We start from the raw sequence: 14,306 nt of genomic DNA, 5'->3' as shown, positions 1-14,306 counted from the left end.
ATGCTGCGGCGGCGGCGGGCGCTGCCGGGCTGGGGGCTCGCGCTCGCGCTGCTGCTGGCGCTGGCGGGGCCGGGATGGGCGGCGGGGCCCGCGGAGCGGAGCCGGGCCTACGCCGTGCTGCGGAGACAGAACCTGGGTAAGGAGGGGCCGGGCCGGGCCGCTCCCCGCCCCGGGCAGGGCTTGTCTGGCGGCTCCGCCCCGGGCGGGGGCCGGACTCCTGGGTCCCGTTCTCCGCCTGGCCGCGTGCCCCTGAGAAGCCCCCCCCGGGCAGGGGGGGAGGCGGCTGGGCTGGTCCCGGGCCCCGGGCCGGGAAGTCGCCTCTGGACCCGGGCCTGCCCACAGCCCCTTGCGGTCGCCAGGCCTCGCTCGGTCCTTGTGAGCGCCCCGCTGAGCTGCCCGGGCGGGGCCCGGCGCCCCCCGAACTGCTCGCCAAGCCTTGGGGAGACCCATGGGCCCGTCTGCCGCCCCGCGGGCATTTCCGGGCGGGGCAAGGGCCGACCCTGTCAAAATAGGGAGTTTCCAGTTCGGGGAATTACAGGCTTTGATTTTTTTTTCCTTTCAGAAAATCGGTTTGGTTTTGTTTAGTTTGTATTTTATTATACATATAAAATAAAGTCAAAATCCAAACAAAACATTTTGCTTTGGACCAAAGTAATTTTTTCCTGAGTTTTCTGTAGTAGAGAATGTTGAACTTTGCAGGGTTGAGTCCTAACTGGGATGAAAACATATCTGAAAGTCTCAAAATAGTCCACAAAATATAACTTCTGTTCTCCAGGCAGCTGTAGCACTGACCCATTTTTCACAGTGAGGAAGGAAGGAGAGGCCATGCTGGTGGGTTCTCTCCCTCTTCCCTTGTGGCTGCTAGCGCCAGAGCGACCCTAGACAGCCAAACCTGCTGCTGCTGATTTGATTGTTAAACCTCTGGAAATGATGTAAGCCTCAATGGAAGACATGAGAAGGTCCTCCAGAGCCAAGGCCTAGGTACAGCACAGGCACCTGCAGGGCAAGCTCCCCTCACCCTGTGTTGCAATATGCCCCCAGTTCTGGAGAGACCAACTCCAGTGGGCGTCTCCTATGGCCTACTCCTTGACATCTCTGAGATGGCTGAAGTCAGGGGACTCATACATGGATGACCGGTTCTGTGACATGAGCAGCAGCGGTTGCTCAAGCTGTACTGAGAAGAGTCATACAATCTGCCATGGACAACTTCCCCTTGTTGACCTCACCTCAAAACCTGCAGACTCATCAGTCTGTGCACTGGGGGAAATACTCATAGACTCTAGGACTGGAAGGGACCTCGAGAGGTCATCGAGTCCAGTCCCCTGCCCTCATGGCAGGACCAAATACTGTCTAGATCATCCCTGATAGATATTTATCTAACCTACTCTTAAATATCTCCAGAGATGGAGATTCCACAACTTCCCTAGGCAATCTATTCCAGTGTTTAACTACCCTGACAGTTAAGAACTTTTTCCTAATGTCCAACCTAAATCTCCCTTGCTGCAGTTTAAGCCCATTGCTTCTTGTTCTATCATTGGAGGCTAAGGTGAACAAGTTTTCTCCCTCCTCCTGATGACACCCTTTTAGATACCTGAAAACTGCTATCATGTCCCCTCTCAGTCTTCTCTTTTCCAAACTAAACAAAACCAATTCCTTCAGCCTTCCTTCATAGGTCATGTTCTCAAGACCTTTAATCATTCTTGTTGCTCTTCTCTGGACCCTCTCCAATTTCTCCACATCTTTCTTGAAATGCGGTGCCCAGAACTGGACACAATACTCCAGTTGAGGCCTAACCAGCGCAAAGTAAAGCGGAAGAATGACTTCTCGTGTCTTGTTTACAACACACCTGTTAATGCATCCCAGAACCACATTTGCTTTTTTTGCAACAGTATCACACTGTTGACTCATATTAAGCTTGTGGTCCACTATGACCCCTAGATCTCTTTCTGCCATACTCCTTCCTAGACAGTCTCTTCCCATTCTGTATGTGTGAAACTGATTGTTCCTTCCTAAGTGGAGCACTTTGCATTTATCTACAGTCTTAATATTCTTGAAGCTGGGTGATGTAAATCACCCTTGACTGACTTGATTCCTTCAAGTTCAAAGTTCTAATATTTACGAACTATGGCAGGAGTTCCTTAGTAGGTTTGTGAGCCGTAAGCAAGGGAAACACCATATTTTGATGTTGTTGGAACAAAATGTTTTGAGTTTCCTTTTGAAATAACATTTTGTTTTGTGTTGCTTTTATTTTGTATTAGATTTTATATTATAACACTGAAAAGTCAAAAGGAAAATTAAATGTTTCAATTGACCTGAATCTTTTTTTTTATTATTATTATTTTCTTTTTCTGTAGAATTTTTTGAGATTTTCAGGTTTTGTACCTAACTGGAATGAAAACAAATTTCAAAATCCCCAAAGCCTCCATTCTCCACACAGCTCTGCTTATCTCCAAGTGGGTGTGGGTAGCAATTGCAAACTGAGGAGTAGGTTGGATAAGTGAACCTGAGTCAGCCCTGTGACAAGGCTGGTCTGGTTAGGAAGGGTCTGATGTATCCAAAGCTACCCTAGCCTTGGTCCTCCCCTACTACGGAAACAAAGGATGTGCCTACCTAGGGGAGTATGTAGCCTGCTGAGGGGAAGGTGGTGTGTGTATGCACCACAGAGCCTCATGGGGGAGGGATAGCTCAGTGGTTTGAGCATTGGCCTGCTAAACTTAGGGTTGTAAGTTCAATCCTTGAGGGGGCCATTTAGGGATCTGGGGCAAAAATCTGTCAGGGACAGTACTTGGTCCTGCTATGAAGGTAGGAGACTGGACTCAATGACCTTTCAGGGGCCCTTCCAGCTCTGTGAGACAGGTATATCTCCTTTACTGGTTGCAGGCCCACTGTAGGTTGTGATCCTAAGAACCTCTTAGTGCCCACCAGCAAGGGGGTTACAAGAATATCTTGATTCTAGTATGTACATTCTGGTTCACCAAAGACTGTTGTAAGGTCTTAAATGAAAGCCAGGGTCACATTAGTCATTATTAGTTGTATGTGCAGATATTATGCCAAGAGATATGCATGTACACTGAAAATGTGTTTAAAAACCTGTATCAGGGCAAAGTTGACAAATAGGTTTTCTGTTTTGACACAATGGCTGCACATCTACATACAAAATCAACAGGGAAGAAGCAGGACAAAGGAAAAACACACCTTTTTTTACCATCTCTGAGTACAGACAAAGAACTGTGGGGATATAAGTAGAAGACAACAAGACCTTTATCCTGTAAATGGTCAGCATGTTTACATTCATGAAAACAAGATCTCTGCTTACCTTAGTGGAAGATGTTGAAAAAGACTTTGGGTTAGATAGATCTTCTTTAGACAGTAGGTTAGCCTGTTAAGTTTAGTCTCTAGAAAGAGTGTTATGGTTTTGTTTTATATGTAACCCTTTTGTTTCCATTATTCTTACTCATGATCTCTTGAATCTTTGGTAAACTTACCCTCAGTTTCATTAGAAATGTATCTCGGTGCTGTGATATTAAGTTATGATCTGATTTTGAAATGAATCAGTCAGGCTGGTGTGTACTCTGTTTCCATGGAGACAGCAGACCTGGTATTTCAGTGAGAGTTCAGTGGAGAAGGGTTTGGTCTACAGGGGAATGCTTCAAAAGGGTTTAGGGACTGGGGTGCACCTAGTGAAAGGTAAAGTAAGGGCTAGCATTGCCCAGAGGAGATTTTGTTCAGGTGGCTAACGGGCTGGTGTTGTCAGGGAGCTGACACTCAGCTAAGGGGAAACAAGTCTCTTCACAGGAGACAGGCAGGCAACAAGGAGACTCGCAGTCCTGGGTACCCCAAACACCATCACAGGGTTAGTAACTGAAATTCTTCTTTAGCTCAATTAGATCTATGGGTTGCATTAGCGGTTGTCTGAGCCAATGTTTTTGGGTTCTATCCCTCATGCTCACCTGTGTCCATATAGCCGAGACCCCTCCTATTCCACAGCCTTAAAATTCATCCCTTGTTGCAGAATTGGGCTCCAGAATCTTTGATTTCATTTAAAAAACAGTTTCTAGCCCTCATGGCTGTTGCAAAAATGACCTCAGAATGGTAAGCTGAGACAGTGCTGTTTTCCTGAGTTTGAAGATGGCCTGAAACTGTAACCTTGAGAACCGTGAGCTGCCCTATTCATCTAATTAGGTGAGGACTCTGGAACCTAAAGATATGTGGCATTTTGAAAACTGAAAATGTAGAGATAGTATAAAACTAGATTTAAATATAAAAATTACTCAAGGTGATGTCCTGATGGATTTTTTTCACTCCAGTTGCATTCAATAAAAAACTCCATTCTGAAAATGTATTGAAGTTGTCACAGAATTGAGGTCCAGTTTGCTGCAGACAGTGTGGGTGCTTGAGTAGCTGGTGACTGTCTGTATACATACAGCCATGGATGCATTAATCTAACAAGCGGTGTTTTACAGCTGCCCAGTTTATATGTTTGGCAGATCTGGTAGTCCTAGGTAGCCCTGATCTAGAAATGCAGTAGTTTTCACTCTCCTTGGGATGGTAGCAATGGCATCAGGGGTCACTGGAACTGGAAACTGATCTCTCCAAGTTTTGGGATCCCCTCAGGGCAGGGCCTGTTCATCCATACCAGTGAGTATCCAGCATAAGCATCCCATCTTGTTGCTAGTTTAAACAGCAGTTAGATGTGAGTAGAAAGTCTCATCTAGTTATCAGATTAATATCAGAAGTGAACAAGGGAACAAAACTATTGTGGAATAAAAAGGATGCCAGCCACTCAAGTTGTGTTCTGTTCTTATCTCTCTCTGGCTGTTGCGTACATTGGATGAAAGGGTTCTGAAAGCAGAAGCCTTTGTGTTGTATGTGCCAGTGAAGTAATTTTAAAGTTTCTTTTGAACGTTATCTCTAGGAAATACACTGTTGAGAAGGAGATGTTCTTCATGTGACAAATTGGCTAATAGCAACAATCAAATAGACTGTGAAAAAAATGAGCATCTGAAAATGAGAGCAGCAGGTCGGGAGGAAAGATAATTTGCTAGTAGTGAGCAGGGTAAAATACAAGTTGGTTATAAATTTTCAGCTACGGTTGTTGGAGCCTGTAGGAGAACTAAGTGTATGTTACGTGCCCATAAAGCTTCACCTGTGAGGGAAGGAGGGGATGGATAGGATTTTCTCAGTTGGGATGACCATATGGTATTATCCAATAATAAAATGCACCCCCTATTATATGGATTAAAAACTGGATAACTTATAGTTCTCTAAAAGTAATCATATATGGGGAACCAGCATTCTAGTGGTGATGTTTCTAGAGGGGCCTAGTAGGGATCAGTTCTTGGCCCAGTGATATTCAATATCTTTTCCGGTGATGTAGAGGAAAACACAACACGATTGTTGGTGAAGTTTGCAGATGACACAAATTGGTGGAGTAGTAATAAAAAAATTGTAAGGGCAAGTCTGGTCTATAGAGCCATCTGGATTGCATGGGAAACTAGGCTCACCTGGGACAAAAAGAGGGACTGTGACTCTGAAAAGGACTGCAGGGTTGGGGATCAGGAGGAGGGTAGTCATGGTGGATAATCAGTTAAACGTGATCTTGCAGTGTGATGTGGTATCTGAGAGCAAATGCAATCCTTGGCTGTATGCGCAGGGGAATATTGAGTAGAAGTTGGTAGATGTTATTACAACTGTATTGGGCATTTGGAAGACTGTTACTGGGATAGTGGGTCCACTTTGGTGTCACCACTTGAAAAAGAATGTTGACAAATTGGAAATCCTTCACGAAAGGGCTACAAGAATGATTCGAGGTCTGGAAGACTTGAATCACAGTGAGAGACTAAAGCTCAATCTGTTCAGCTGATCAAAGAGAAGATTCAGAGGCGCTATGAGTATCTACTGGGGAGATTTCTAGTAGTAAAGGCCTCTTCATTCTAGCAAAGACACAAGACCCCATGGCTGGAAGCTGAAGCTAGACAAGTTCAGGCTAGACACAACGTGCAGATTATTTATTTAGTGCAATTAGCCGTTGGAACAGTTTACCTAGGGTATGGGTGCATTTTATCACTTGAAGTCTTTAAATCAAGACTGGCCCTTTCTAAATGATAGACTGTAAATCAGCCATAAGTGATTGGGCTTGATGCAGGAATTGCTGTGTAAAAATCTCCAGCTTGTTATGCAGGAGGTCAGACTAGATCATAATGGTCCCTTCTGGTCATAAATTCTATGAATTAATAAGTACTAAAATCCTGCCTGTGGCCACCCACTCTCAGTAATCACACGTTGTTATTCCAGATGAACTCAAACAAGCAGCAGTTTATTTTGCTTGATAACACTATCAAAAAATACAAGCAAGTGTTCCAAGGCAAGTGGGTGGTGGGGCACGTTCAGAGTGATTAATGGCCCATGTGTGTGCACCAGGCATACATTTCACAAACACCAGTGAGGGCAAATGTTCACATGCAGCTTTAAAAGGGTGAAAATCTGGCTAGAAATGCAAAGGCAAATTAGGGACGTGGTCCAACTCCCATTATAGACCAGGGAAAAACTGACTTCACTGAGAATTGGGTGATATCTAGGGACTCCTGACAAATTCACAGCAGGACCTTTGATGTCACCAGTTTGGGACATGGTGCACTAAATCGGAAGATAAACATACACCCACTTAACCTTTTCCCTCTTATATTTGCACCTATTCAACACATGCCATTTCTTCCCTCTTGCAGTGCTCATGGGGAGCATCTTCAGTATCCTGTTGATCACCATGATCCTGATGGCTGTATGCGTCTACAAGCCCATTCGACGACGGTAGCAGAGCGGGAAGAATCGGAACGGATTGGTCACCTTGCTTGTGGAAATTTTGCGATCAAATCCCTGGTGCTTGGAAATGACCTGTGCTGTGCAGCAACTGTAAATCCAGCCTGATTTGTAGTCTGAGTTCTGGCTTGTAAACCACTATGGTTGCTTAGTAAAGAGACTGTGAGAAGTATTTTTTTTTCTCTAACATGTAACGTAACCAGTTGTTTCCCTTGCAGAAGCATGCCTACAACTGCTTGGCTGCTCTCAAAGACACCATAGCTAGAATCTGAAAATCTCCTCCCAGATTTCTAGCAATTAGTAGCTCAACTGAGGTCTGTCTCTTCAAACATGGATGCCTAAAGTTAAGACACTTAAATAAATGTGGCCTAAGTCTGGCAAATTTTATGTCAGTGACTAATTCTAAGCACTCATGTTTGAAAATGTTAGCTGTGAACTTCATTTAGTATTTGGCCTAACTCTCATAGGAAAGGCTAGGAATATGTGAAGTATTTTACTTTGGTATTGCCCACAGGAAGGCACTACCACTTAGACTTGCTGTATTTCTGAATTCTGTTCTCAGTTCCTGGGTGGGAATATGACATGAGTAACCCTCATGATACTCCTTAAACACAGCCTCTAAGTGATCCTAACATGAAAACAATGTACTTTAGATAATGTAGTTCACGTGCCATTTTTGGCAGCAAGGCTGATTACAATTTCAGTTGTTTCGAATGTCGAAGTTCTCAATCTAGTCTGTCAAATACCCAGTGGACTATAGTGTGGTGGTATCAGAAACGGAGTTAAATGGAAAGCTTATAACTTTTGATTTGTTTTAAAAATCATAATTTTGCAAGCAGGCAAGTGCATTGGATTCTGATGTATTGATTGGTTTTGCAGTCTTAAGGAATGCAACTCTCCTCTCAAGCATGAAGTCTATCAGGTTTCTAGAGCTAGTCTTATAAAAGTCAGTCAAAAGAGGAGGGCTCTAGTCATGAACTTGGCTTTGTAGGGCTGGCCTACGCACACATTTGAACTGAAATAAAAGTGTGAATTAAAACTGATTTCATTATTTTGGGGGCATGTTAGTTTGTTACTGACTTCAGCTGCTTTTATTCTGAAATAAGTGTCTATACTCAGACTTACCAAAATAGCCATGTTGGTTTTTGGAATCTGGTCCAAGTTTTTTTTGTAGACCAGACCTCAGGGCTGAACAAATGTTCATGTCCTTAACTGTGTAATAGGTTTGGGCTCAGTAGATAAAATGACTAACAGTGTAAACTTCAGCCCCTTAGATATTTCCAAAAAAGTCAGTCAGGGTTGAGAGCCTGCTTTAATAAGATTGAGGGACTGTCACTTTCAAAACCTTGTGGAAGTGTTGTGTGTTTAAGTTATGTGCATTGTACGTGATAAGTGTTTACACTGGCAAATCCCACTTGCATTTAATGCTGCTATTTTATTTTGCACTGGTATAAGTGTTAGTTGGATTTTTCTCCTTTGTTATTTAACAAAGCACTGCTTTGGTGGTGGTAATTTATTTTAGAATATTTTAATTTCACATGAGGAACAACTCCCTGCATCTCTCTCCTATTGTTTTCAACTTTCTATTGTGGCTTATGTAAGTAACAACTGCTAGCTCCATTTTATTTAAAGGGGTGATGTGACAGCTGGTGAAAGAAGTGATGACTCTTTGCTGCTTGTCTGTATTGTAATAAGATGATACCCTGGTGTCTGTACTCTGCAATTCCCAGCCTTTAAGTAAAATATGAGCTAAAGTGAGAGTAAACTGGTGGTAAGTTTTAGTTCTTGCAGCTCCTTTTTCTGTTTTGTAAATTGTATCAGCTGAGTCACTTGTCTACTCCCTCTGTCTTCATTTCACCTAAGATTACACTTCCATCTTCGCTAGCGTGGTAGTGAGGGAAAGTCCAGCTGCACTCAAGGTTATAGGCTTGTAGCTACAAGCCTATATCTGCTTGCTTGGAGTGATATTTTTGTTTACATTCCCCACTCCCAGCTACCTCCCTCGTTGTACAAATAAAAAGCTAACCCAACGAGTCTGTTGTGTGTGTACAGATATTCTGCACGTTATAAACTCTGCCACAGCTCTGTGGAAGGACTTGGCAAGCTGCCCTGCAGCCATTACTGACAGTCACCCTACAAGCAGTGACAACTCCAGGGTGAGTGAGGATTATCAAATAAGACCTTATGGGCTTATCTACATAGGGACACTCAAGAAGGTGAAAACTACATTAACTAAAGATGTGAAGTTACTGTGCGGAAGTTGAAATGTAGGAAGCTCTTGTATGGATATGTAGAAGTAAAGGGGCTTTAGTTTGCTGTAACTTAAGCCACAGTGAACAAAGCCCATGTCGTTTCTAAGCCACAGTCATGTAAGCCCACCTACAGGTTTAATTCACTTTAACCTCACACGTTGTTAACTCAGTCACTTTCCTGAGTGTCCCCATTTAGATGAGCCTTAAGAGCTTTTTAGCTGTAACAAGCTACAACGTGGCCAAAATTCTCAAAGATGTCCACTATTTTGGGGTGGCATGTTGAGTGGGCTTGGGATAGCCAGGGGGTGAGTTTCAGACGTAAGCACCTACAACCCCTTGTGACTGCATTTGGAGTACTCAGCACTGCTGAAAGTCAGGTTCTCGATGGCTCCAGTGAGGCACCCTACATTAGAAAACGTGTGAATTCTTTTCCAGAAGTTGGAGAATATTCATCTGCAGCACTGCATGACAGTCTATTCCCCCCTCCCCCCAACCTAGGAAGGGTTCAGACAACTGAGACAAACTCAGGGTATGTCTACACTACACTACACTATCCCATAGTTCCCCCAGTCTCTGCCCCCCCTTGGAATTCTGGGTTGCGCTCCCAATGCCTGATGGGCCAAAAACATTGTCGTGGATGGTTCTGGGTACATGTAGTCAAGTCCCCCCACCCCCAATGAAAGCAACAGCAAAAAATCGTTTTTTGCCTTTTTTCCTGGGTTACCCATGCAGATGACATACCAGGGCAAGCGTGGAGCCCGCTCAGCTCACTGTCACCGTACATCTCCTGGGTGCTGCTGACAGATGCAGTGCAACACGGCAGCAGCTCCTTGCCTTTACAAGTTGGCAAAGACGGTTACCAGTCATACTGTACAGTCTGCTGCTGTCTCCTGGTTGCTCCTGGCAGGCCTCAGTGAGGTTGATCGGGAGCGCCTGGGCAGATTTGGGTGCTCCTCGCTGGCTTCGGTGAAGGCGGTCGGGGGCACCTAGACAAAAATGGGAATGACTCTCCAGGCTTTGGGAGTACATCCAGGAGAGCATCACTGAGATGTCCCTGGAGGATTTCCGCTCCATTCCTATACATGTTAACAGACTTTTCCAGTAGCTGTACCGGCCGCGAATGCATCCCAAGTCTTCAGGGCAAATTAATCATTAAACATGCTTGCTTTTAAACCATGTACAATATTTACAAAGCTACACTCACCAGAGGTGCCTTCACTGCCTTTAAGGGCCGTGAGCCTACCTTGGGTGGGTTGGGAGGGTACTGGGTCCAGAGTGATTAACAGTTCCTGGTTGTCGGGGAAAACATTTTCTTCACTTCCTTGCTGTGCGCTAATTTCAGCCTCCTCTTCCTCCTCTAAATCCACATCCCTGTTGCATGAGAGTCCATTGACGGAGTTAAAGCACAGGGGTGGGGTAGTTGTAGGGACACCCCCTAGAATGGCATGCAGCTCATCATAAAAGGGCATGTCTAGGGCTCTACCCCAGAGCAGCTGTTCGCCTCTCTGGTTTTTTGGTGGGCTTGCTTCAGCTCCTTAAGTTTCATGCGGAACTGCTCTGGGTACCTGGTATGGCCTCTGTCCTTCATGCCCTTGCCAGAATATTTGAAAAAATCTCCATTTCATCTTTTGGAACGGAGTTCTGATAGCACGGATTCGTCTCCCCATACAGCGATCAGATCCAGTACCTCCCCTTCAGTCCATGCTGGAGCTCTTTTGCGATTCTGAGACTCCATGGTCACCTGTGCTGATGAGCTCTGCATGGTCAACTGTGCTGATCAGCTTGCTATGCTGGCCAAACAGGAAATGAAATTCAAAAGTTTGCGGGGCTTTTCCTGTCTACCTGGCCAGTGCATCTGAGTTGAGAGTGCTGTCCAGAGTGGTCACAATGGAGCACTCTGAGACAGCTCCTGGAGGCCAATACCATCGAATTGCGTCCACACTACCCCAAATTCAACCCAACAAGGTTGATTTCAGTGCTAATCCCCTCATCAGGGAGGAATACAGAAATTGATTTTAAGAGCCCTTTAAGTCGACAAAAATGGCTTTGTCATGTGGACAGGTGCAGGGTAAAATCGATCTAACACTGCTAAATTCAACCTAAACTCGTAGTGTAGACCAGGGCTCAGAATGTAACACCACTTCTGAATTTTTCTGTTCCTCTGGTGCAACATATGGTACTTCCTGTACGTGTTGCCCTCAAAACCTACCTGTCTCCCTTGATGGGCTAGTCATTTCAGACTGTTCGTCTGAAATATACTTAGGCTGAATAAGTCAGTACCCTACTCACAACTGCTACCAGAATAAATTGAGGAACTACAGCCCTGATTCAGCAAGGCACTTAAGCAGACCTAACTTTAAGCCCTTGAAATAAATGATACTAAATGTGTGCCTAAGTACATACTCAGACCCTCCTGAATCAGAGTCTTAAGTGAATTACAATTGATCCTGCTAATAATTATTGTCCTGTTCACTATGCTTTCCTATTGCAGTCATCAAAAGAGAGCAGTTCAGACAAATAAAACTTGGTTAGCTCCCTAATGGTAGGCTGAACTCTCCCCTACATCAATACAGTTATGCAGCAACTGCACGTCTTCCTGACACTTTCAGGATGTCTAAATGCAGTAGAAAAGTGTCCATATTAAACTGTGTTCAGAAGAAATTACAAATATACCTAAGTGCCTGAAATACAGCAGAATAGCACCGACAATTTGTCCTAAACATTTAGCCTCATTTTCAGGGACAATTATAGGCCTAGTGTAGATCACATGGAGATTCAATCACTGTCAAATTACAGCATGAATTTTAAGAGCAGAGTTAATCTGGATTTATAATCCATAAAAGATGGTTACAGCTTTAATGATTCATAGCTTTTTAGAGAATGGTACGTATATTCTAAATAAGCTCTGTAGAAAGTAAGAACCACGTAAACTATTCATAAATATATATTTGCCCTTTCAAAAAATGCTTCTGTAAACATCAACTATAATATGCACTAATTAACTGTTCTACTCCTATCGCCCTCACATACTTGCAGATCTCACACAAAAGGACTATATTTCTAAGGGTCTAAAATTCTTCTCATTTACTTGGAGAATATTTGTACTATACAAAGGGTTTCAAAACAGAAGATTCAAAGTTACCTATAAATGTCAGAAAATGTCTGCATGGATTGTGTGTGTCAGTTTTAAACCACTTAATTATCTTAAACCAACACTGCACATTTGATAGCTTTGTATATGAAAATGTTTCATTCAAGCAAAAAAGTACATCATCAAAAACATAGAAAAGTAAAAAAAAAATCTTAAATATCAGACTTGAGTTACTGTGCTTCAAGGTAAGAGTTATTAAATCATTAATATGCACTGTGGTTTCAGACAGCTGCACAGAAAAAGAAATGCACTGAACAAACAGGCATTAAGCTAAAAAAAAAATCAAACTGTGTGAATGAACTAGATTTATATCATTTAGAGGAAGCCTGTAACAAACTCGAGAGAATCCAAGGCTTAACAATCTTTGATTTGAGAAAAACAATTTCTATCCCAGTAGAGCAAGGAACTTTGCTATTAGAAACACGCAGCAGCCACACAAGAAGTTGTGATCTGTTTTTTTTAAACACCGTAAGAACATACAGTGAATTACATGAGCAGGTTACACAGCTGATGCTTTTACTAATTAGTAACTATCATTAAAAAAAAAAACAAGCTAGACAACAGATGTTAACCTTGGACTTTTTTCAGAGGAGGGATAGTACCAATTCTCCACTATGACATTCAGTTGCCTTAGCCATGAAACCAGTTCTCTCTTGGCAGTTCCCTGCCTCATCGCCTGCCTTCCAAACTTGGAAAGTTCAAAAATCCTGAGTCATACCCCTCCCAAAATTATGAGACTGAAAAATAAAAGATAAATAAAAATAAAACTGTTCTTTGGTCTCAGTTTTTAAACTATCCCTGCCAACCCCCAATATGCATGGGTGACAATGACAGAGAAAAGCAATTTGAGTTCTGACCAGAAAACCCAATTAAAGATCAAATTCTAGATTTGTATGAAGTGCTGCCTCTTGGTGCAGCACCTCCAGCTTCTTCCCAAAGCCCAAAATCCTAGTTTATTTTGTGCCCTTTGCATGCCAATCCTTGCAATTAGTTATGCCATCCCAACCTTCATCTCAACTTTGACCACACCCCAGCTCATCACTGCCCCTTCTGCAGCTCCAGGGGTTCTTCACCCTTCCATTAGGGGGAGCTCCAGGGGCTTACCCTCTCTTCCTTTCTCAGGCCTGCTGTTGCAAGGATGGCGAGGGGCAGAGCAGAGAGCAGACTGATCCTTTGCTCACAGGAGGCGGCAGGGGGAGCAGAGCTGCTGGGTTGTTTCTGCTCCCCCTCTCCGGTGCTTTGAGAATGCGGTCAGCTGGCCCCTTTCCTACCCCAGAACTCCTCTGGCTCACGAGAGAGCTCTGACCTGCCTCTTGCAAGCAGCCGATTGGCTGCTCATCCCAGAAAGTGGCAAAGTAGGGAAGGAGAGGGAGTTCTGGACAGGATTGAAAACAATCAGACAAGTGCTAGATTTTGTGTCATTGTGAGAGTGGCCCCAGTAGGTGCTAAAATAATGTTACAATCAATTCAGAAGTGCAGGCACCGCTAGTGTTCATCCCCTCTTTCCAGCCAGTGCCGGGCCCAGTTGTTTCCTAGTAAGATTCTGTCCTAGCACTCCAACCTTCCTGATCCCAGCTCCTGTCTTAGTCCCCTCCACGCATTCCACTTGAGGGTGTTTTCTTTTCTACATTCGCTGGGCACGCCAGCAAGAGAGAGTCTCCTTGGTCTCAGCTCTTGGGTACAGTACCACTGCAGTCACTGGTGGAAGTAAATGCAGTGAAAGTCCTGCTTAATTCCTTTAGCCCAAGGATAGAGCAATCAAGCACACTCAGTGCAGAGAATGTAGCTGCTAATTAACGACAAGCCTCTACTGTGTATGTAGGAATTGCTGTTTTTTCAGATCCTTATAACCTGGGCAAATTTGGCCAGATTTTGCCGGGAGCAGCAAGTATCACAGCCCAAGCCTACGTCCCTGCTCCAGAGCATGGCAGCAGTAGAGTTTCTCAGTTAAATGATTTTAACAGATTTACCAACATTTCCCCCCACCCACAAGCTTGGTTCTCAAAAAGCAATGAAGCTTAAAAAATAAAACAGTAATTTGGCCTGAGGTAGACACCAGGCATGGTAAGCTTCAGTCCAAATGGTCA

At 44.0% G+C, this 14,306-nt stretch overlaps 1 protein-coding gene across 1 annotated transcript; it reads left to right on the top strand.

Annotated features, from left to right (window-relative positions):
* Window positions 1-8,279, top strand: C15H12orf76 (chromosome 15 C12orf76 homolog). Its single transcript, XM_050924387.1, has 2 exons — window positions 1-136; window positions 6,726-8,279. Exons 1-2 carry the CDS (start codon window positions 1-3, stop codon window positions 6,809-6,811), a joined length of 222 nt encoding a protein of 73 aa, XP_050780344.1. The 3' UTR covers window positions 6,812-8,279.
* Window positions 8,280-14,306: the final 6,027 nt, after the last annotated feature.

Source organism: Gopherus flavomarginatus, chromosome 15 (assembly GCF_025201925.1).
Source record: "Gopherus flavomarginatus isolate rGopFla2 chromosome 15, rGopFla2.mat.asm, whole genome shotgun sequence".
Classification (NCBI taxonomy): Eukaryota; Metazoa; Chordata; order Testudines; family Testudinidae; genus Gopherus; species Gopherus flavomarginatus.
The sequence above is the reverse complement of the archived record's forward strand: the minus strand, read 5'-3'. Positions and strand labels throughout refer to the sequence as shown.

What these genes read in the sequence shown, in the direction of transcription:
- C15H12orf76 (XM_050924387.1), top strand. Translation starts at nt 1, where the DNA reads ATGCTGCGGCGGCGGCGGGCGCTGCCGGGCTGGGGGCTCGCGCTCGCG. An exon ending in GCTGCGGAGACAGAACCTGG is followed by an intron (nt 137 to 6,725) that starts GTAAGGAGGGGC and finishes TCCCTCTTGCAG; the next exon opens with TGCTCATGGGGAGCATCTTC.